This window comes from Leptidea sinapis, chromosome 17 (genome assembly GCF_905404315.1).
Source record: "Leptidea sinapis chromosome 17, ilLepSina1.1, whole genome shotgun sequence".
Classification (NCBI taxonomy): domain Eukaryota; kingdom Metazoa; phylum Arthropoda; class Insecta; order Lepidoptera; family Pieridae; genus Leptidea; species Leptidea sinapis.
Genome location: NC_066281.1, coordinates 10821390 through 10845901, shown reverse-complemented (window position 1 = coordinate 10845901; position 24512 = coordinate 10821390). Strand labels below are relative to the sequence as shown.

General features: G+C 34.3%; 1 protein-coding gene and 1 non-coding gene across 2 annotated transcripts; both read right to left on the bottom strand.

Moving 5' to 3' along the window:
• Positions 1 to 1624: 1624 nt before the first annotated feature.
• On the bottom strand, positions 1625 to 23570 carry LOC126968936 (aromatic-L-amino-acid decarboxylase). The gene is made up of 6 exons (XM_050814164.1): positions 23442 to 23570; positions 13805 to 13889; positions 12612 to 12846; positions 4282 to 4531; positions 3682 to 3830; positions 1625 to 2900 (listed from the first exon to the last, which is right to left on the bottom strand). The coding sequence occupies exons 2-6, from the start codon at positions 13882 to 13884 to the stop codon at positions 2172 to 2174; spliced, it is 1443 nt and encodes a 480-aa protein (XP_050670121.1). The 5' UTR covers positions 13885 to 13889; positions 23442 to 23570; the 3' UTR covers positions 1625 to 2171.
• Positions 23571 to 24126: 556 nt separating this feature from the next.
• Positions 24127 to 24200, bottom strand: Trnas-gga (transfer RNA serine (anticodon GGA)). The gene has a single exon. It is a non-coding gene; the product is annotated as a tRNA-Ser (tRNA).
• Between the last annotated feature and the right edge of the window lie 312 nt (positions 24201 to 24512).

The following is a 24512-nucleotide window of genomic DNA, read 5'->3' as shown; positions in this document are numbered from 1 at the left end:
TTAAATAATTAAAAAAAAAAAATAATAAAAATGTATTTCGTTAAACGTTTGTTTTGCCAACATTATTCACGTTTATTTGTATAAATATTTATTATTCTCTCTTTTATAGGTAATATATCCATTGCATTACGTAAAGCTAGATTTAAGATCTTTTATTATTATGTTTGCGGACGACACTTCACTGATTTCAACGTGAAAAGAAACCAAGCTATGTATGACGAACTGAACGATATTCTATCTGACATCGTGTACTATTTTAGCGCTAATAACCTATTGTTAAATAGCAAGAAAACTACCAAATATCAAAAATGTTTGGATATGCAAGTGTTTTGTTAAACGGAGAGGTGATAAAACCGGTGGAATCTGCTATATTTCTTAGCAAACTCTAGATTCCAAATTACAATGGGGCCGCCATATTGAAGGATTGGCGAACAGACTTAGTTCTGCAGCATGAATGAATTTATTAAAGCACTGAAAAACATTTTACTAGAAAAGTGCTACTGTGCCGTAGATGATTTTTTAAACGAGCCAAACTAAAATAAATAAAAATATGGGTCTCCCTACTACGGTCTGCTATTCAGACCAAATTGTGACACCCAAACTGGGTATCCATAATATACTGCCTTGTATAATAATTATAGTATTAACTCCAAATATTATATTTAAGGACTATATTTATGGAATTGCAATTAATTTAAATTGAAATTGCATACGCGGTTTAAAAGATTAGACAATTAACTGACATAGATACGGCGCGACTTGTATACTTTAGTTATTTCCATAGTATTATGTCCTATGGTATATTGCTATGGGGCAGCGCTGCCGATATTAATACAATATTTGTGATGCAGAAGAGGGCTATTGGAAATTAACATCTTGACTGTTGCTTCTCAACATATTCTTGATAATGTAAAGTATGTTCATAGGCACATAAGTTAATTTGCTAGAAATTATCATAACCATAATGTTAACACCAGGAACAGACATAAACTTATAATGCCTACTACTCGGCTAAGTCGAGTTAGTAAGTCTTTTGTGGGGCGATGTATATACTTTTACAACAAGATCCCAGATGTTCAAAACAAAAGTATTACGTTATTCAAAAGAATTTTTAAAAATCGTTTGTCTGGTAAAGGTTACTATAACATAAATGATTTTCTTAATGATACCACAGATTGGGAATGGAGTGACCGCCCCCAGGCTATTAAATAATAAGTTTAATTGTACAATATTACTTTGTAAACATATTTTTTCGATGAAAAAAAAAGCCCGCTGAGTTTGTTGCGCCCATTCTTCTCAAGTCTGAGGCATTCGTTTTCGAATGGGTGGTAGTTTTTGACTTTCAATAAGTGATGTCACATCCTATTTTGAATAAAAATATTTGAATTTGAATTTCAATATTACTGCATCTTAAATACTTATCTATTTCTGCTAAACATGCTGTGTGCTCATATCTAAGTAGCTGACAGTTTTCCTGTAGGTATGTTATGTATTTGTGCTGTGTGTACCATTTAAAATAAATAAACAAATTATTTGTAAGGAACGGTGTGAAATTTAAAAACAACAGTAGATAATAACCTTCCTAGTATGTACCTAACGTATTTTTAAATAAAACATACCCAAATTCATTCTTTTATTGTTTTATTGTCATGAATTACATATTTCTACATTCACATATAGAACAACACAGAACAAACATCACAAAATCCACTAAGCATTTAAACATGGGACGTATACAAATACTTTAAAATGTGGGTGTACTACCCCATATAGGTACTAATGTTGCCACCTATGCAACGATTTGACGAACACGTATACAACTCACGTATCAACAATAAAAAAAACATTTAGTTATTCATTGCGAGGAAAATTAATAATACTTATTTTAAATAAAACTCCAAGTACTCAGATTCAAATGATAATTACTCAGCTTTTTGGCCATCCATTGTGGTTCTAATATTATAAATATTTGGCAAGATACTTCATAAAACATCTGGACATTGTACAATAAAAAATGAATATCTGTCACTAACATTCATCCTATAAATAATCTCCTATTCAATTTACACATAAACAAGAATATATTAGTTAATAACATTTAAGCGAAATTTATAAACTATAAGGTAATAACAATATTGGTCTGCGTAGACAAGAATATTAATCTAATTATTTTAAGCATGCGTCTTCTTTTCGGCGAGCAGTTCATCTGCAGAAGCCTTGATTTCTTCCCATGAAATATGAATATCGTTGTCGACAGTATACCGTGAACACACGGCAAGCCTCAAGAAATATGTATCGTCGATTTTGGATGGCACCAAATGAATCTTTCCACGCCCGTTAATGCGCCTCAGTAATGCCTCGTTAGTTTCGTTGTCACCTTTAAGCCTAAAGCAAACCAGACCCATAACGACTTCTTCCACAACTTCAAAACGCGGATCCGATAGGCAGAGTTTCTCGAAAAGGTGTGCCATATCGATGTGGCCCCGTATGTATTTCTGTAGGTTCTCAACACCGTACAGTCTGAGTACGAACCATAATTTGAGCGATCTAAACCGACGCCCTAGTGGTATCTGCCAATGGCGGTAATCCGGGGCGGCACCTTGCTGGTCATGCTTCAAGTACAGCGGATCCACGTTGAACGCGTCGACAATCCAACGTGGCTGTTTGAGCCACAGTGCAGAACAATCAAAGTTAACTAATAGCCATTTGTGTGGGTTGAAATTGAATGAGTCTGCCTTTTCGATTCCTTTCATTAGGTACCGGTATTCAGGGCATATGAACGCAGAGCCGGCGTAGGCGGCGTCGATGTGAAGCCAAACATCAAACTCGCGGCAGACGTCGCCGATTTCTTCAAGATTGTCGAAAGCACAGGATGAGGTCGTTCCCAATGTTGCCACCACCTGTAGATTGAGGAAAATAAATTATTGTCTGCTGTCATCATCATCAGCCAGCAGACGTCCAGTGCTGGACAAAGGCCTCCCCCAAAGATTTCCACGACGATCGGTCATGCGCTGCCATTATCCAACGTATTCCGGCGATCTTAATCAGATCGTCGTTTTTTTGACTAACGATTTTCTGCTGTAGTACGTATTAATTATTAATATAATAATTCGTTCGTACAGTGTTGTACTTCAGCAATTAGCTCAGAGGACACACACAATGTTGTACTTCAGCAATTAGCTCAGAGGACACACACAATACATTGGACAATAAATGATATTTTATAGATAAAAAAATAAGGATTGGTAACTGAATAAAAATAGTATGCTAAGATTTAAGATAGTAATTTATGATTTAAAGTGCATATTTACAAAATTAAAATAATTATTAACTTTTTCAACCTGTTCTTGTAATGAAATAAAGTCACAAAGATCTATCTCATCGAATCTTTCATAAAGAAATAAAATTTTAAATCAAAATATATTAAGGGTCACAAATCTAAATAAAAACTATCATATCTCCCAAAATGGATTACGCTGCAAACAGTGTGCAAAATTTTATTTAAATCGGTTCAGTAGTTTAGGTATTCATCGCGGACAAACAACGTGACTCAAAGCATTTATAATATTTAAGGACATTTTTCGGTACATACTAAATTGTATTAAAAAAAAGCGTCTTAAAACGTTATCTGTGTATAGCAAATGCAAAACGTCCAATTCTCAAATACTATGTTTGACTTACATAAAAGGGTATGAGTCCATTTTTTAAGTCTTCCTCTATAGCTTCTTTCAGGGTTTCACCTCGGAGGCGACGTTTGTTGTCCGGTTTCAAAGAACGCAACTTAACACCTCCCAGTAGACCCGCGCGTTCCACAGATGAATGTGCTTGCTCTAAAATCATTAATTTATACGAAATTTGATTATTTATGAATAAAAAAATAAGTGAAAACCTATTTGACATATGCCAAAGAGTAAGAACGTTCTTTCATCTTTGTTTTGTTACATATTTAAAAATATTTTTTTAAGCTGTAAAGTCATGTGAATAAGTCATTGCAGGGGTTGGACTTAGTATTCCGTAACACGAATTAGGAGGAAAAAAATATTGGAGTTGATAGAGCTTAAGTCCACGATTATAATGGTAGGTACCACTCTTATGACAAGGTAATGCACCATTTTCAAGAAAATAACAAAAACAAATTATAACCTAAAACGGGTAAATCACGTAAATAAAATTGTACGCGCCATATTGATAGTCATAATTATTACATTCGTTTAAGTCTAAGTAAGTCTTATTTTACTAAAATATGTGACAGAAATGAAAAACACAGTTATCTAAACTCACTGTTACAATATCCCACAAGCTTCGATAGGATTTCAACGTCACTCCAGTCTGGGTGTTGCTCCTTAGTCCTGTGAATGGCCCGGGACTTAGCTCCCAGAAGTGCCACGAGTGTGGCCTCACTAGCTGTTCCCTGAATCACGCCACCACCTTCGCCTCCAGATCGAGCCAGGAACTCTTCAGGGAGCCCCAACATCTGACCCAGCCAGTCCATCATCACAACTTCCAGTTCTGTACATGCTGGACTTGCGATCTGTAATTATTAAAATTATATATTAACACGCTAACCCAACAGATGCTGTTCTGTCAATAGATAAAAAAATATATTGTAAAAATTCTAGAAAAATGTAGTCTAAAGCCATCGGAAATGTGTTCTCATTATTTAGTTAGTTAAAAATAAAAAAATTTATATAGTATTTTATCCTTAAGATGTATCTCTTAATCGTGATGGCATATGTATATATGCCATCACGGACTTTTTTGTAGAGTTATATAAGATACACAATTCCACCATACATTTTATTATATCTCAAAGGGTTTAGACAGTTTTTTCGTTGAAAGCTCCCAGGCGGCTTATATTTTTGCGACATCTTCAACAAATATTGTTAATTTATACAAATACTAACGAACCCGACAGACGTTGTCCTGTAGGTGGTACCTACACACGTCTAAAATTTCCAGAAAAATCGGTCCAGCTGTTAGGAAGAGTGGAAATGGAGGAACCTTTACCGCTAACGCCGGACCTTATAATGACAATAATAACACAATAAGTACTAACGAAACACTTTTATTTAAATAAACGTCTCAGCGATATGAAAAATAGATTACGACCGATGCTCAAACCTACCGAATCTACATACTTTCATAATAACCAAAGAAGCCTTTGCGGAGCAGTTTGGAAAATAACGGTGTGATACGATATATATATTATATAAGAGCAGATTTATAAGGAAATACTTAAATGTATAGATGTAAGGAAATATAGGTAAATAAAAATTATAGACTATCACAATGATATTTAAAAGTATTTAATATTATAATATCATTGGACAATCAGCGAACACTTGGGATACATTGCGCGAACAGAGGAATGTTGTCTAGCATAGTGAAAGATTACGCAGGGTATGTTAGGGCATTACTATGTCATTTTCTATGCCATTGATTAATAAGAACCTATTTTATTACAATACCTACTGATTTTGTAGCTACCAATTGGTATGATCTTGACCTTGTTTTCTCTCGAATTCATTATATATTTCGATATTTAAGTCTATATTCGTTTACTGCCTATAAGCTAATATGTTATAAGCGTAACGTTTATATGTAGTTGCAATGTAAAAAAGAGACGATAAAATTCTTTTTTTTTAAGTAGATTTTCCGGGCCAAAGTACATCAAAATGTGGTCTATGGTATTAGAACGCATAGGGAACAAACAAGCAAGCATAATTTTTTTTTCTCTCGTGAGAGAAACATATCATCCAGTATTTTATTCGAGGTTTCATAAAGTGAATTATAATAATGATTATAGGTAGGTATGCCATGATTCTGTAATTGCATAATCTTATATTTGTTCTTGACATCAATTTAACTGACACTGTGACGCTAAGAACTGGTTTAAATGTAGTAATCATGACGAGTTCCGTTTTTTAAGTTAATGTTACTTGACATAATTGTGAAGAATATTGTCAATGGCGGGTTTAAATAGAAATTAAATATATTTATTTACCATAGGGATTGACAATAACATAAAGAAGAACAACTGACAATAACTTGAAGCTACGTCAGTGCGTGGGGCTGTGACATGGAGAGAAGAACTGATGTAAGGAACCCTAAGCCCATCTTTTGAATCATATCACAACTTAGCCTATTTAATACAGTATTATACAATTTTAGGTGGCCTGTGCAGAACCAGGCATGGACCATGCATCATTATCCTCTATATAATCGACTTTACTATAGTAAGTCTTCTTTGTCAAAGAAGATTTAATATATTTCTTGAATTTGTGCTCAGTGAGTCCTAGTATTCAGTCTGGTATTTTAGCGTAAAATTGAATACAAAGACCTACAAAGGAGCCCTTAACTCTAGCTTACTTATTAAATGGCACGTATAGTAGATTATTTCTTGTTGAATTGAATAAATTGAAATAATTCGAACAGAAATTTTCCTGTGTCTATATTGTAGCAGAATGTTTGTCTTTTGGTGATAATGGGAGTGTTTCACTCCAGTAAGTATATTGTTTTGTGCACGATAGGATAAACGATTTTACCAGTGAGAGGCTCCTTTGCACAGGATGCCGGCTATATTATGGGTACCACAACGGCTCCTATTTCTGCCGTGAAGCAGTAATGTGTAAGCATTACTGTGTTTCGGTCTAAAGGGCGCGGTAGCTAGTGAAATTACTGGGAAAATGAGACTTAACATGTTATACCTCGAAGTGACGAGCGTAGTTGTAGTGCTACTCAGAATTTTTAGGTCTTTTCAAGAATCCTGAGCGGCACTGCATTGTAATGGGCAGGGCGTATCAATTACCATCAGCTGAACGTCCTGCTCGTCTCGCCCCTTATTTTCATAAAAAAAGGACAAAGGAGCGTACGGATCACTCCGGATCACCCGAGGTTAAGTGATTACCGCCGCCCATATTCTCTTGCGACACCAGAGGAATCACGAGAGCGTTTCCGGACTTTTAAAAAGGTGTACGCACTTTTAATGAAAGAACTGGTACCTGAAAACACAGCACAAGGAAGCTCATTTCATAGTTTTGATTGTACGTGAAGAAAGTTCCTTGAAAACTGCACGCCAAACACCCAGATGGAGCCGTTTACAGGGCACTGGATTGGTGCACAGTGGTAAGTGATTTTACCCACTGAGCTAGAGGACCCGTGTTCAAATTTATAATATGAGTAAGAATAAGGATGTTTATGTATATATATTTATGTATGTATTATCGTACTAAATATATCCCTGTCTTACACACATAGTATATGATCCGCCTAGTTTGGGGCAAGATAATTTGTATAAAAGTGTGTCCGTATTTTTAAAAAAACTTACAGTCTAGAGTGGGCTAAGGTTGATCGAAAATAATAATATCAATTATGATATTTAAATATATTATAATCAGAATCTTTTCATTGAATTAATATTAATCACCATGTCAACTTGCATAATAAATAATGAATGAAGCTAGTAAATCTATAAGGATATCATGACAATTTATGTTAATCAATTTTATTATGAATTATTCTTACGACGTTTTTATATCTGTAGCACAACTAATCTATGTCAGTTTAGTGTAGTCAAGGCTTAATATGTATAAGAATGGGGAGATTTATTTAAATTGAATTCTATTTTAATTGAAATTAAGTTAATTTAATTAAACTTAATATGCAAAATTTGCATTAGCTAGTAAGGTATGAACTTGAAGGTGGTAAAAAACTTGTCAGTCTTAGATTAGATAGCACGATGCGGAAAACGACTACGTGCGTGTCGAGTACGCCCGAAGACTTTTACACTTGAGCCCACCTACCGAATGACCAAATATTTAAAAATCATAGTTTAGCTCTAAAGTTGTGGATCAATCTACAGGCTCTACTAATATCTATTATTCTTTGAAAATCAATAGTAGGTATTGAATAATATATTATAATTTTGGCGCGGAAAAATTTACCTTTTCTTTTTGGGTCCGTACTTTTAAAAAGTTTGTTTTCTTGCAACAGTTCCAACTCAAATCTTAACCATATAGTGGTGTCAGAGTGGCTTGCATAATGTATTGTTCAAATTCAAATATTTTTATTCAAAACTAGCTGACCCGACAGACGTCGTTCTGTGTATAATAAATAAAATAATGTTTTTATATGAATTTTGATTTTGATTTTACTTTGTAAAATATGCAAATTGTTTCACAGCAGAACTGTCAAACCGTGCGTCAATAAATTCTCTCATAGAAATTATGTATGGACACATCAAAGGAAAAACAAATTTGTTGTTTTTATTAAATTTAGCAGCATTTTCCTATTTATTCAAATTCCTATTTTAAACCTTCTCTGGACTTCCACAAATAATTTAAGACCAAAATTAGCCAAATCGGTCCAGCCGTTATCGAGCTTTAGCGAGATATAGCGATGTGACATTACTTATTGAAACTCAAAAACTACCACCAATTCCAAAACGAATGCCTCAGACCTGAGAAGAACGGGCGCAACAAACTCAGCGGGCTTTTTTTTATCATCGAACAAATACGTTTACAAAGTAATATTGAACAATTAAACTTATTATTTAATAGCCTGAGGGCGGTCACTCCACACCCAATCTGTGGTATCATTAAGAAAGTCATTTATGTTATATAACCTTTACCACACAAACGTTTTTTAACAATTATTTTGAATATGGTAATAATTTTGTTTTGAACATTTTCTGGGATCTTGTTGTAAAAGCATAATATATATACATCGCCCCACAAAAGACTTACAAACTCGACCTAGCCGCGTATTAGGCATTATAAGTTTATGTCAGTTCCTGGAGTTAACATTATGGTTTGTCTGTTCTGTGGTTATGACAGTTTCTAGCAAATTCACTTATGTGCCTATGAACATACAATACATTATCAAGAATATATTGAGACAACAGTCAAGATGTTAATTTCTTTGAATTTTGCTCTCAACGATTCTTTAGGACCTAGGTTATAAATTGCGCGAATAGCCCTCTTCTGCAGCACAAATATTGTATTAATATCGGCAGCGTTGCCCCATAGCAATATACAATAGGACATAATACTGTGGAAATAACTAAAGTATACTAGTAACTGTTCCGCTTTGTCTTACTTGGACGTTAAGAAGTCGATCGGGCAGCATCGCATTTCTTCAGCAGTCGTAATCAGACGGGGCCGACTTATGAAAGCTAGCCCTTGTCGGATCTCCAAAAATAATGAACTGCAGTACATGAACCGCCAGCTTGACATGGTCGATTGGCGGGCGTACTTCTTGTATACACGGCTATGGTATTGTATGGTAAAGGGTCAATTTTACGTGCAGTGTTGGCCAGTCATTCCAACCAGCGCAGCTCCTTCCAGAACACTCCTGGGATGTTCGCAGAATCCTCAGGGCGACCTCGTATTCACTAAGGTTTTTGTCCGTTGGTTGGCATCCTACCATCTCTGCATATTCCAGGATTACACGAGGTACCGTTTCGTCCTAGGCTAGACAGCCTCTGCACTTAGGACTGTCCGTTACGCCGTTTGTGAAAAGGTCCTTGTTAAGTGATGTGTGACCAGTTAGGGTGTCCACATTGATTCTGATATCGTGTCTGTTTAGGCTGATAAGTCGACGTGTCAGTTTGGGCGATAGTGCAGGAAGCGCATCTTTCGACTGTCTACATTTGACTGAGACATTTATGCATCGTGTTTTGTGTGGTTGGTAGAGAGCGTATCCATGAAGTATTTGGCTGAACGGTAGCGGCAGGAGTGGCAACGGGCCAGCCACTTGGGTCACTAATAAAATTTTCGCATAATACCTTTTATTTATTTACGTTGTGTGTGGATTGATGCATCTACTGTAGTCAATAACTCTTGTGCTTTTACTCGTGTAAGGTGTAAGTATTTGACGTTTGAGTATTTTTATTGTATAGCTTTACATATTATTGTAATTGAAATGATTTGTAAAAAGATGAAGCTGTAAATGTTGCTGATCAGAAGCCTAAGCCCGTGAATGCTAGTGTTCCTTGCATTTTTGTTATTTTTTCTGCATATAAATTATATGTTGGATGCCCTTTAAAAAAATCAATATTATTTATTTATGGAGGACAAACGAGCGTACGGCATCAGGGGTATGCCGACGATAAGGTCTGGTCCATCTAAAAACCCTGCTAACGTTCTGGGACTACGTGGTCTGCTTGTACTATGAAGATACATTGACACGCCCAACCAAAAGGCTAAACCTATGATATATATAGCGTACTTAGACTTTGCTCAGACTTTCTAACATAAAACTTAGCTGAGTGTGATAAAACAAGAACTTGACTTTAACAGAAAATATGCAAACAAGGTGTTTTTAGACAAGTTTTGTGGTGAAAATATAGGATTTTGAGCTATGAACACTACTTTATCCTGTTACACATACCTTTAAGTCTTACTTGGAGGTTGCTAATGCTTATTGTTGGTTAAAGTTAGCAGTCCAGAGCTATTATGAACTACCAGTTTTCTTTGCAGTTAAACAAGTTTTTTCTCGGCATCATGCATTTGTTTAGTATACTAGTTACTATCATAAAAGTTGTTCTTATAGATTTTACTTTTTTATGTAGGTACATTTATTTAGATTAGTAATCAATAATGAGGATTGTAAGCAATGAAGCAGTTTGCGCCTGTTAAAATGTTACATTTTCGACCCAAGAATTTTGAAAATATTGGCTTTGTTACATAGGAGCCGTGAACTCATATCGCTCAAGGTCGCCGGCATTTAGTGTCGCCTTCCTTAAGATCAGTATTGTTTCAGCTGTTAAATGACCATAAAAACGAAAACAAAGATTATGCTTAGCTTAAACTCAGATAAGTTTTACATAAGTAAAGTCTGAGCAAAGTCTAAGTACGCTCTATAGAACTCAACCTCAGTGTTCTTTTTTTAAATACATAGCCAAAATTAGATTAAGGATTGGTCTCCGCTGCGCTCCAACTAGATACTGCAGTACTTAAGAATAATAGCTTTTTTATTACAGCAATTTTATATTGTAGTGTGTATTGGCTATTTGTAAAGATGCTTTGTATGCGTGGCATCTAGAAACCCCAATGGCATCTTTCAAATTTTGTTCAATTCAATTATTAGAAATGTTTAACACCACATGTAGCACGTTAACGTCACACATTGTTCGAGACAGGCTCGAGTACGCCCACTTGGGTTTTAGTTGCCGCACTTTGCGATTACGCCTGCGGTATCTAAGACCAATCCCCAAACTATATAAACTAGGCTTGACTTTCAACCAATGGTTACTTACAACCTGTACAATTCGTTCAATTATTATGTTTGACATTGACACTGGTAACAAAATTATTTTATGAAGGCCATCTCAATTTGCAATTTATTTTTATCCTACGTCGTAGATGACTGTTATTACTGTACTTAATGACTTATTAAATGTATATATGTCATCAACAAAGTGTGGGGATTCTCATCATCTACTCTACTCAATAACTCTTGTGGTTATTGTCATTAAATTACATTTTTTTACATTACTTGAGTACGTTTGAGTATTTTTGCTGCATCGCTTCACATAGATTGTAATTAAAATAATTTGTAAATTGATGAAGTTGTAATTATTGATACACGGCCGTTCCCAATATACTATCTATAGATAGTGATAAATTACTACCTTCTACTGTCAGTAATTAGCTGTCAATAATCTGAAGCTGTCCCAATATACCCGATAAGTCATTCTTATCGCCATATATTGGGACGCGTGAATTGCAATTTTCATACAAACTTTATATCGCTGGTAAGCTATACGTCGTTCCATTGACAGACATCGTGCACGGATAAGGTGAGTTACCGTCGATATGTTTATTGGGAAAGAAAAGTCAACAATAGTTAAGATTTTTATCTTAAGTAAGAGATGCCGTAAGTGAAAAACGACAATAAATTCAATGGGTAGGTACCCAATACGTATAAATTTAATTAATCATATAAATGATCCATAACATAAAACCTGCTTTCCCTTTTTGTGCGTTATCACTTGTAGCCTACATACTTCGGTTAAAAACAGATCGAGACAAAACTATAGATACTTTTATACCTGTTATCAATTATGCTATGATACAATTGTTTAATTTGATTGCAGAAATGAGTTAATAGTGTTATTAGTACCTTTAATAACTTACTTTTTGTAAATTTAGTAAACAAACTTGTTAAGACTATATTGGGAATGTCCGTTAAAAGATTGGCAATGAGTTTCTTGCCACAGAAGCTCAACCGTTTCCGAAGTCGTGGTAAACGGTAAAATATATTGTTGGCAAGACAGAACAGACAGACACTACGTCTGTCGGGTCAGCTAGTAAATTGATTACACAAATAAAATTAAAAACAAAATTTTACGAATGATGCAGGACTCGAACCTGCTAGTTTACGCGTTCCGTACGGGCGCTCTTCCACTGAGCCAACCGTTCGAGTGACGTAATAGTTCATAAATCTTGATAATATGTCTTTGTTCAACTCTCAGGTTGTGGCGTCATCTACAGGATCTACTTTACAGTTGATAACCTGCTCAACCCCAATATTTGCATATTAGGAAATTGACTTGAGATGTCACTCTTTCTAAAATAACAATTGTTTTTTTTAAATAGATATTTTCTTACCCAAGAAAAGCCAATGCAGGCAATAGCTCCACTCAGCATATCCGCCACAATAGCAGGGTAGGAGTTGGCAGTCGGGAAGTATGCGTGGAACCTCGGGGAGTGCCAGTGAGTGACACCCGACATGACGACACGTTCAATGTCGGCCATCACAGCTGTCCAGGGTTCAGCCTTTTCCGGAGCTTGCTCGGGCACTAGCGGTCTTAAGTACCCTGGCTTTACCGAGGGCACCACTTGCCTGAGTTATTGTACAAATTTTATTTAAATAATTAAAAAAAATACTGATTTAAGAGATTGTCATTAAGTTTCTTTCCATTTAATCTAATTAAAGCTAAAGAGCTTATAATTTTAGATTGATTCGATTATTGAATTATGTTAGGAAAATTTTGATTTAATAAGTTTGGACGTTAGATAATTTATACGTCTAGATAGAGTCTCTTGCTGTTAGACAATCGAAGAAAACAAGCCAGGAATATTAGTTACAAGCTACGTCTTACACTCACGATTTGTATGACGCTTTATGTTAGTGAATTTCTCATAATAGAGGTTAGTTCTAAATTAATTTTTTTTCGACGTTTTCACAGCTGTCATAGTATATCTCGATGTATAAATTATGTAAGGTTTGGACTTAGCTTGTATCTTTTCATGTAAATAGAACACCTTGTTAAAAAGAAAATGCTTATTGAAAAGTCATATCACGGAAACTCTAAATTAAGTGTTCCCAAATTCTTTAATTGAGAAAATAATATCTGATCACCGCTAAATAAACTGCACTTCGCGACTTCTGTGCACGGAATTCATTTTAATTTTTATAAATTATAAAATTTGATAAATTATTTTTATTAATTTATATTAGATACTTATTTATTATTAACGTAGCATTTTCATCACCCTAATAAATGAAACACTGGAATTATTCTTCATATGAAAAAAAAAACTAACAAGCTTTCGTACCTTAGATAATTAATACGTCTAGATAGTCTAAATAGCGGTGAACTGTTAACCTCTATTTGCAGCAACACACACACTAAGACAAAGTGACATACAAATCGCGAGTGTAAGACGTAACTTATCATGCACACTAAGGTTATAAACCTGGCCGTGTTGACAAACAGTAAGAGGCCCAATCTAGATGCATTAATTATCTACGATTTGCACAATATATTAATATTGTCACGATTATTATCAAAGGTTACCTGTCTCTCAAATTTTCCAAGTATTCAGCAATGTAGTCCGTCATCGCCTTGGCGAAATCCTTAAACTCTTTTGCCTCCATTACACCTGGAAGTGTAAAATGAAATGACAGTTAAATGAGTGCATTATTTATTTCTGGAACTCTCTGTGGGTGATTGCTGTGACGTAGATTGTATAAAAATACACAACTATTTTAATAAATTTTAGTGCATATTATATCTATTGTTTTGGAAAACTTGTTTTGAAGTCGGTTGTTTTGTGAAATAAAATATTATTGTAATTTCGTCACAATAAAATTTATTTTTAAATAGCCTATGGGCGGACGCTTCATTCCTAATCTGTGGTATCATTAAGAAAGTCGTTAATGTTATAGTAACCTTTACCACACAAACGCTTTTTAACAATTCTTTTGAATTTCTGTAATCATATTGTAGAAGCATATACCCATTAAAAGACTTACTAACTCGATTTAACCGAATAGAAGGCATAACAAGTTTATGATTTTTTCTAGTGTTGACATTATGATTAGGTATGATAGTTTCTAGCAATTTCCCTAATGTGTAAACATTATCAACAAACAATATAATATTGACAGGCAACAGTTAAAATATTTATTTCTTTAATATCTTCTCTTAATAATTCTTTAAGAACTAGGTTATAAATAGCGTGAATAGCCCTCTTTTGCAGGACAAGAATGGTATTAATATTGGTTGCATTGCCACATAACAATATAACATAAGACATAATACTATGGAGAATAATGATTTAATATAACTTATCACTAATTAGTAAAATCACTTTTAGGCTACCTACTAGCTTTTAGGTTTCTAGCAAAAATATAGTAATTTTAACGGTAAGAAATTAATTATAAGTACTTTGTGAAACTTAGTAAGGCCACTGAGGTTCTCATGGCCTCATGTTAATAAAACAGTGTTTGATTCTGTTTATTAATTTTATTACAATACTATAGCGTACTAAAAAGACGCTCCTAGATTTTTCTTAATGAAACATAAAAAAAAATAACATTAAATATAAACGTAAGCAAGCGTAAGACAATATTAAGAAAATATAATTAAAGCTGGTCTTAGCCTTGATACAATTTAAAATATCCAATGCAACACACTAAAGCCCGATAAATCAGTTTTACCGTTATTTTTTCAGACTTTTTAAAAATTTTGGCCGCATCTGTGTGTCAAAACGGACAACGAAAGCGTTTTCTATTTCTAATTATAGCTATACCTATAGTCTATGGATTGAAATACGAGGAAGATTTTAGTGTTAGTTAACCCAAGGAAGCAGCAAAAAATTGGAGAGTCTAGTTTAGAGGTTGTGTTCTTCTCACGAGCTCTACTTTTTCCGAACATTACATTCAGTAATCATTAAGCCAAATTGAATAAACTTTATTGACTTTGAAGCAGGCGTTTTTCTGCAGTCCTCCATCGAAGAATCGGCCCACGCTAAACCCCCAATCGAACGGCCGTGATAATCGGCAGCGTGAAACTCTACTTCAACCATTGCGACTTGTGATTCGTCTCTAGTCATCTTTGACATTGACTCGCCAAACTGCAACGAGAATCTTGTTCGTACTCGTATGGGCTATACGCATGGGCTAGGTGCATTCTGCATGTGGACTAACAAATATTAGCGGAATTAACACGATAACTCGATGATTTTGTGATGATTTGTGTTTTGATCGCAGTCGTGGAGACTCAAGAGAAGGGCTATGCTCAGAGATCTCTGCGAGATCGAATCAGAATTGAAGAGTAGGAGAACCAAAGTTACCCACATAGCCCAATGGTTGTGAAACTGAAGTGGCAGTGGGCAGGGCACATAGCTCGACGGACAGTTGGCCGTTGGGGCCGTAAAGTCTTCGAATAACGACCACGTATCGGAAGACGCAGTGTTGGTAGGCCCCCCACAAGATGGACCGACGGCCTGGTTAAGATCGCCGAAATAGGTTGAATGAGGGCAGCGCAGGACCGATCCTCATGGCGATCTTTGGGGGTGGCCTTTGTCCAGCAGTTGACGTCTTCCGGTTGAAATGATGATGTGTTTTGAAGCAACTAAACTCAACATCTAATTGTTTGTTTATAACGACTTTTTAAGAAAAAAAAACAAAAGCCGGTCGTTAAGGTACATCAGTGTTTTTCAAATTGAAGTGTATTTATTTCTCTGTTTAGTTTAAACGTCCACTACTGAAGAGCATATCTGTTCACACAGGTATGAAGTTGCGTATGGTACTAATAACTTTAGTGCTCTTTGCCAGTATAGATATTCTTTATTTTTCACACAAAACACCTCGACCTTGTGCATAAAATCATTATAGTAGTCTTTTAAAATTAAATTATAAGTTATTTATCTGACTGAGAAGAGGGTCGTCAGAATTTTTCAAGCTGTAATGGAGCCGCGAAATAAATAAGACTGTAAAACAATGGAGTAGATTTATCTACATACTAGCTGACCCGGCAAACGTTGTTTTGCCATATAAATTATTTTTAGAGTTAGGCCGTTTCTTTGACATTGCAACATGTCTTTATTTGTTTAAAATAAAAGAATGTTTCTAAAATAAACGTAGCCTTAGTTACTCCTTATTATATCAGCTACCTGCCAATAAAAGTCCCGTCAAAATCGGTCCAGCCATTTCAGAGATTATATATAGATAGCCGAAACAAACAGACAAACAGACAGACAAAAATTGTAAAAAAAATATTTTGGTGTAAGTATGTACCGTATATATATTCATATACATGTAGTAAAAAACGGTTATTTCAATATTATAAACAGACACTCCAATTTTATTTATATGTATGTATATATCGATATATAAATCCAGTGCCCACACGTTTGTTTCCAGTGAACTCCAAAATTAATGAACGATTTTAATGGAGTGCAGTGAAGTGCAACTTGAGAGATAGGATAGTTTGTATTTCGACTTGGGACCCATAACTATTTCTATTTCCAATATTTGTTTTGTATGGACATATTTTTTATGAGAGAATTTATTGACGTACGGTTTGACAGTTCTGCTGTGAAACAATCTCATTATAACAACTGGGATCATATTTTACGAAATAATTCTTGATGTTATGAAATATTATTAAGAAATTCATAAAAAACAGCATTTTATTTATTATGTACAGAACAAAATCTGTTAGGTCAGCTAGTATCTTATATAAATATTGAGGGAATTTCTAAGGTCACAACTAAGGAAGCATGCGCTAAAAATATTGCATTGTTAATAAATTTACTATGAATTATTGTACCAGTGTTCCTTATATTCTTATCTAATAATAATTGTGTTACTAATTTTAGGTATTAACCAAATAAAAATAGCCAGTAGGTAGATTGTACACACAATGTCAGTTACCTAATTGTTTTATATTCACGATCAATGCCAAGAGAATGGCGAGGTGTTGCAATTACGACGGTAGGCAAGTGGTGCGAGGCTATACAGCTAGTCCTCGACTCATTGAGAGGAGACTGTGTTGCATTAGATACTGTTGTTTTAAAACTAATTATTTTTTGCTTCAACGGATACTGTTATATAATGCTTATAAGTTACTTAATTGACTTAAATCTTTTTTTTTTTTGAAGATAACAAACGAGCATAAAACCTGATGTTAAGTGATCCGGCCTTTTAGAAAGGTGTACGCGCTTTTTTTTGAAGATAAAACCACACCGTCAAGGAACGCCACACATCAATATGGTGGGGAATATAATTAAATTTGTGGCGTGTCGTGCGAAGGTGCCGTCGGTGGCAGGAATTAGGTCAAACAGTGCTTCGGAACACTCCCCATGATAAATGCGGTAGAAGACACACAGTGAAGCGACGTCTCTACGCAACGCCAAGTTATCTAGCCGTTCACAGAGCACTCGACAGTTATAGAATGAACAGGAATAAGATTATGAAGATATTGTTCGTGCTATATTATATCAGCTTGGTTATAGACAGTCTCGCAAAGAAAAAATTAAAGTGATAAATATTATGACTGTTCATTGTCAGTACATTTATGAAAATTTAATATACCTTCACAAAAATCGTCACCTGTTTGCTCTTAATAGTGATTTTCATTATTATAATACTAGAAATAAGGGATTGCTTGTAACTCATTCTAGTAGGCTTCATTAGATACATAATAGCTTTAAGGGTAAATGTATACACTTTTATAATAAAGTCCCAGCCACTGTTCAGGCATTGTCTATAAATAAATTTAAATTTTTTATTAAAAAATGGCTCTGTCGTAAATCCTATTACTCCACAGCTGAATATCTAAGTGATCGGACAGCCCGGGACTAGATTATTATTTTATAGCAATAGCAATGACGGTACAATATTGTATATTTTCATTAAAAAGAGCGCAAAAAAAGAATGCTGGGAGAGTTTCTTGCGCCGCTTCTTCTCTCTCAGAACGCCGTTTGTTTCCGAAGCGGTAGTAGTATCTAGTATATTAGAAGTGACATCAAAAAGAATTCTAAAGGAATCAATTTTGAGAAAAACAAATGCCTTTACAAGTAAAATAAGTATATTATATGTGTATAGTGGCCAAGAAGTTGACGATCAAAGCTTAAATTTGAATTTGGCTCATTTTATTGGCCAATGTTCTGGGAAGTTTTTTAAAAAATAGTTAGAAGCCATAGGCTCCCCATTTTTTTTTTTGATACCTTGAACAGTTTTATGAATTTAGCTGGAGCAGTTATCTTGAACTTACGACTCAATTCTAAACTAGTTCCGCATTGTCTAAACTATTACGTGGTTATTGCAACTGTAGTTAATAATTACCAACAATAAAATTAACTAAAAGTGTTCAAAAAGAATTAAAAAATCCTAAGCCACAATTAGGTGAAAAAAGCGGATAAAAGGGGAAAAGAATTATTATCTCCTAAACTACGCAAAATCGTAGAACATACATAGGGGTGATTCGGATACTCATCACCATAGTGGCTTTCAAATTTTAGCTTTGAACGGCAACTTCTCGGCCACCTGTATATAGATAGTTATAAGTATAATAAGAACATGTAACTCACAAAATATATAGCCTTATACGCTCTATTTTAAGAACTACAACAATGAAAATATTGAACGTATCATTGTGGTTTACAACAATATATTTTAATTCGTCGAATTATTAGTTCAAGGCAATGTTCATTCGAGCAAGTACTTCAATATAATATTGATCACGCGAACTTATTCGCGTTAAATACCTTTCCTTTGTGATTTATGCAGAAAAATTGTAATTGTGGTTCATTAATATTAAAAAGATAATTGAAATGGATTAAAATTTTCCCAGGGGAATAACAATATTGTGGCGGTTTCTAATATCTTTCTCGGTGCTTGGTTAAGAAGTTATAACTTAAACTAATCTAAGTTGAACTATTTCATATTCAAAATTGTCTATAAAATATATATATATTTAATTTATATTTTTGTGTAGGTACTTTGTAAAGTAATTTAGATAGTAAGTAAACAAGGAAATTATCTTATTTTAATAATGTTATCAAGTTAGCCCGTAAATGGGGTTGGTATACAATGTTAGATACTATAAGTTATTATAGTGTAAATATACCGGAAGGCAACACATTGTATAAACAAATCAAATCAAATCAAAATCACTTTATTCATGTAGGTCACGGAAATGACACTTATGAATGTCAAAAAAAAATATATTTCTTATTGAATCTACCGCTACTTCGTAAAGGGTTGAGCTAATGAGAAGAACTTGCAAGAAACTCATTGCCACTCTTTTATATCATGATTACATTTTCATTGATTTACAAATCATTTCAGTTACAATATAATATGTAAAATGATGCAACAAACATAATCAAACGTCAAATAGTCAATGCCTTACACGAGTAAGTCAAAAAAGTAAACGTTAATTAATAACAAAAGTTATTGAGTACAGAAGCTGCATCATCCACACACACCGTAAATAAATAAAGGTATTCTGTGAGCATTTTATAGGCGATTATAAATAAAACAATATATATATATATATATATATATATATATATATATATATATATATATATATATACAATATATATTTTTATATATATAATATATACAGCGTGGGCTTCCTACTAACTAAATATATAAAATACTAGATAAACGTAACTTGTATCATTGATACGTCACTGTGTCGCTGGAAACTGGCTTGGTAACATTTTCCCTGACGTTAGCTGCCGGGTATTCCCATTCTTAATTCCAAATAACATACTCAACTCGTACAGTGCGGGACTTACCCATTCAAAAACCCCTTTTTGTAAGAATCATTTGCGAAGAATCTTTACACATTAATTCGTTTTAATGCACATTATGTTACACAACTTTTATGTCGTTAATATTTAACGATTTTTACAATATCCTTAAATTTTTAACAGATTCACTACCATTCGTTTTCTTATAGATGTGGTATTAAAATGACATAAATATAATTTGAGGATCTGAGAATCATAGAGGTCCAATAACAAATTTTACGATATTAAGTCATATATTGACGACCATATAACCCGTCTAGATTATGGGTACCACAACGGCGCTTTTTTCTGCCTTGACGCAGTAATGTTTAAACATTACTGTGTTTCGTTCAGAAGCGCCGTAACCAAAGAGAATTTAAACACTACGTTCACGCCGTAACTAGTGAAATTACTGGGCAAATGAGACTTGACATCTTATGTCTCAAGGTGACAAGCGCAATAGTAGTGCCGCTCAGAATTTTTTGATTTTTCTATAATCCACTGTATTGTAATGAGCAGGGCGTCGTGGACAATGAAGTCATTACCATGTCAGTGTTAGCCAATGAGTATGTAATTAGAACCATGTGTTTATGGTGTTCAGTATTGTTTGCTTACTACACTCTTATTTAATAATCACATAGAACAGAGCTGCAGTTATCAAGAGTCTTTGTAAATCTCCAATTATATGGATTCTTATATATATATATTAAACAAGCGCTGACCCGGAACACATTGTTTTGCCAACACTATTACTTAATATTATAAATGTGAACGTTAGTTTGTTTGTTACGCGTTTACGCCGGGGCTACTAATTTTGATGAAATTTGGTACAGAGATAGACTAGAGCTTGAGAAAGGATATAGGCTTAATTTTACACCGGAAAAAATATGGTTCCCGCGGGATTTGTGAAAAACTGAAACTCACGTTGATGAGCCTTAACTATACCAAATATATAGTAGGTTTAGTTTGCCATAGCAATCTTCCTCGAAATAAGATTAATATAATATGTTGGGAACGGGAGCGAAAACGGGAACCGGAACAGGAATAAGACATGATACATAATCTTCAATTGCAAACATTAACTTATTATTTTTAAAAACCATTTATCTACGCGGACAAAGTCGCGGGCATCAGCTTGTATAAAATAAGATCACCGCGCCAGCCCATTGAATTAATTGTCATATAAATGAAATGTCAATGACTGAGTTATTTGTATATGTATACAGGTATTTTAAAGGCAAAATAAATTTAGGTTCTGGAAAAGTAATCACCTACATATCATATACTTAAACCTTCTCTAAAACACCCTGCATCTCATGGTATAAAAATTATTCCGATCGGTTCAGTAGTTTTCGCATTATAACCGAAGGAAAAAGCGGCTCTCCATTTATTAGTATCTATTATTAAACTAAAGAATAAGTCGAATTATTCTTTCTATTTCTCCATAAAATTCAATTGTATTTGATGATTAATTTAACTTTACTAATACTACGATTTTTTTATAATAGAAAAAGGATGACAAACGAGCGTACAGGTCACCTGGTGTTAAGTGATCACCGCCGCCCACATTCTCTTGCAACACCAGAGGAATCACAGGAGTGTTGCCAGCCTTTAAGGATGGTGAACGCACTTCTTTTGAAGACAAGGAAGCTCATTCCACAGCTTTGTAGAACGTGGAAGAAAGCTCCTTGAAAACCGCACTGTGGAGGACCGCCACACGTCCAGATGGTGAGGATGATATCCTAATTTTAGGCGTGTCGTGTGAAGATAATACAATGTTATACGATGATTACTAAAATATAATAAACATCTTCTGAAATAAACATCCAGTCATCATAGAAATGTTTGCACCTACTGCTGTTAGAACCCGGAACCTCTATCTTAATAGGCAGGGTCACTAAACACTGGACTACATTGCTCGTACATTCCTACTAATATTATAAACTAGCTGACCCGACAGACGTTGTTCTGTTCATAATTAAAAGACTCTTGCGGATGGAATTTTGGAAAATCCAAATACCAAATTTCAAGTCTTTAGCTCTAATGGTTCCAGAGATATCGTGATGAGTGACTATATACGTGGAAATCTCTTATATATATAGATATGAATGTAGCTGCGAATTCTTTTTTATTTTTGGTAAAAAAATAGAACGCTTAAAAGTAGGTACCTGACGGGAGTACTTTAAGAAAAAATTGTTTTTCCTATGAGAATTTTTATTTTACGTGCTCACGAGCATCAAACCAACAAAATCTTTATGTTCCAACAAATGATAGAAGGAGGAAGGAAAAAAAGTAAAGTTGTTTATAAAAATGTATTAAAATAAGTAATGTATAGTGAACCGCAGCATTTTGTATGTGTATTATACGTCACCAAATGGCCAACGGAAGACCAGCGTTGGTTTTAAAACCAGCAAATATGCTGAGTTGGCACCGTTTTTTTAATGAAAAAAAAATTATTTACGTAAACTTACAAAAAGCATCAGCTGTAAATGGTCATAAAATGTTCGGAAGTGCGCAAAAGCGTCAAAAAGTAAATTACGCAAGTAATTAAAAATACGTCAGTGGATGCTACAGGGTCGCAGAGACTCGCGATATGCATGGTACCGTACTCCAAACTTCTTTGTCCTTAACATATTCCGTAATATTATAGTAATTTATTATTTGCAAAGTATTGTAAACAATAAAAAAAAATTGCCCAAAAGTATCTATTCCACGCGGGCGTAGTCGTGGGTGCAAACTAGTTGTTGTATATTCTCAAAGATATCGTAAAACGAAAATTTAAAATGTCTAAGTACATATGACACAAACAAGGTTAGCCTGTTTATAAAGTTAATTGTAACATTGAGTATAATGATCAAGATTAATAATTAATATGTGTTCCGGTTCAGTATCAGTCACGATATTAAATCATAAAGTACAAAATTTATAACATAAATCAAATCAAATCAATTATAAAAACGCTATTTTGATTATAGTTTACTGTCATATACCTACTAAGGTTTAAATTTATTTTATTAGCACGAATTAAAACACGTTTAAATATAATTAAACTGAAATTTTACATTAGTTTAAACACAACATTATTGTTTGACTTAGTCATTATAGAGTTAATTTACCCAAAAAAAATCTGTTAAAATTATTTTAAATCACTTTGATTTTTTAACAATAATTTCATTTAGAAACTATTTTACTTCGCGTGTATTATGTGGTCATAACAAAATACCCAAAAAGAATCATGTTCACCAACCTTAACCTAGGTTAACTCGGGGTCATGGTTAAACAAGTTAACAAGCCCAAATGGATATTTAATACTGACCAAATATTAATCAAAAATCTATTTAGTTCACTGTTAAATTGATGAGCATTTAGATCGAAATAAATTTACGTACAAACGGAACTTACCAAATGATCACCTATTCAGATGAAATAACTTATTGATTCCTTGTAGAACAGGGTACAGTTAAAGGATATTGTTTTATAGAGATGCTTCGAACAGTAAATCACAGTTAGCTCGGCCGATACCTTTCGCGCACTACGCTCGCGGCCGCTACGTTCTCTACTTTATATACGGCACGGCCGCTGTTTTACAAAGGATCATATTATCTATCTGTGCATACTATCTAAACCTGTCTGCAGCATTGATTGTACTATCTAATTCACGGCTTCAATCCATATTGAAGCTTAAACATACAATCCCTTAGGATCTCTAAAGCTACAAATAAGCTAGAAAAAGGGATTGCTTGTAACTAATGCAAGTAGGCTTCATTAGATACATAATAGCTTTAAGGGTAAATGTATACACTTTTATAATTAAGTCCCAGCCACTGTTCAGGCATTATCTATAAATAAATTTAAATGCATTATTAAAAAATGACTCTGTCGTAAATCCTACTATTCCACAGCTGAATATCTAAGTGATCCGACAGCCTGGAACTAGATTATGATTATCTTATAGCAATAGCAATAATTAGTTGTAAACCTCTCTGGTCGCTATCCCGGCCAACGGAATAGCCTAGCTATCCAACGTGGAAATGCTGCCAGTACACTCTTGGTACACATCCCTATCCGATTTTGAAAAAAAAAATAATGAACGATGCGGGACTCGAACCCGCGACCTCTCGCGTTCCGTGCGAGCGCTCTTACCAATTGAGCCAACCGTTCGAGTGACGTATCGACGATAAAATCTTGTATGCTTTGTTCAACTCTCAGGTTGTGGCTTCATACACAGGATCTACTTTACAATTGATAACCTGCTCAACCCCAATATTTGCATATTAGGAAATTGATTTGAGATGTCGCTCTTGCAATTTAACAATTTGTTATGTTTCAAAGTGACAACCCTCACTTCTGGGATTAAATTTATTACACAAATAAAATTGGAAATCAAAATTTAATGAACGATGCGGGACTCGAGCCTCGAAAGACATCGCACGGAACGCGAGAGGTCGGTTAGAATAGTAAATATTGTTTTGA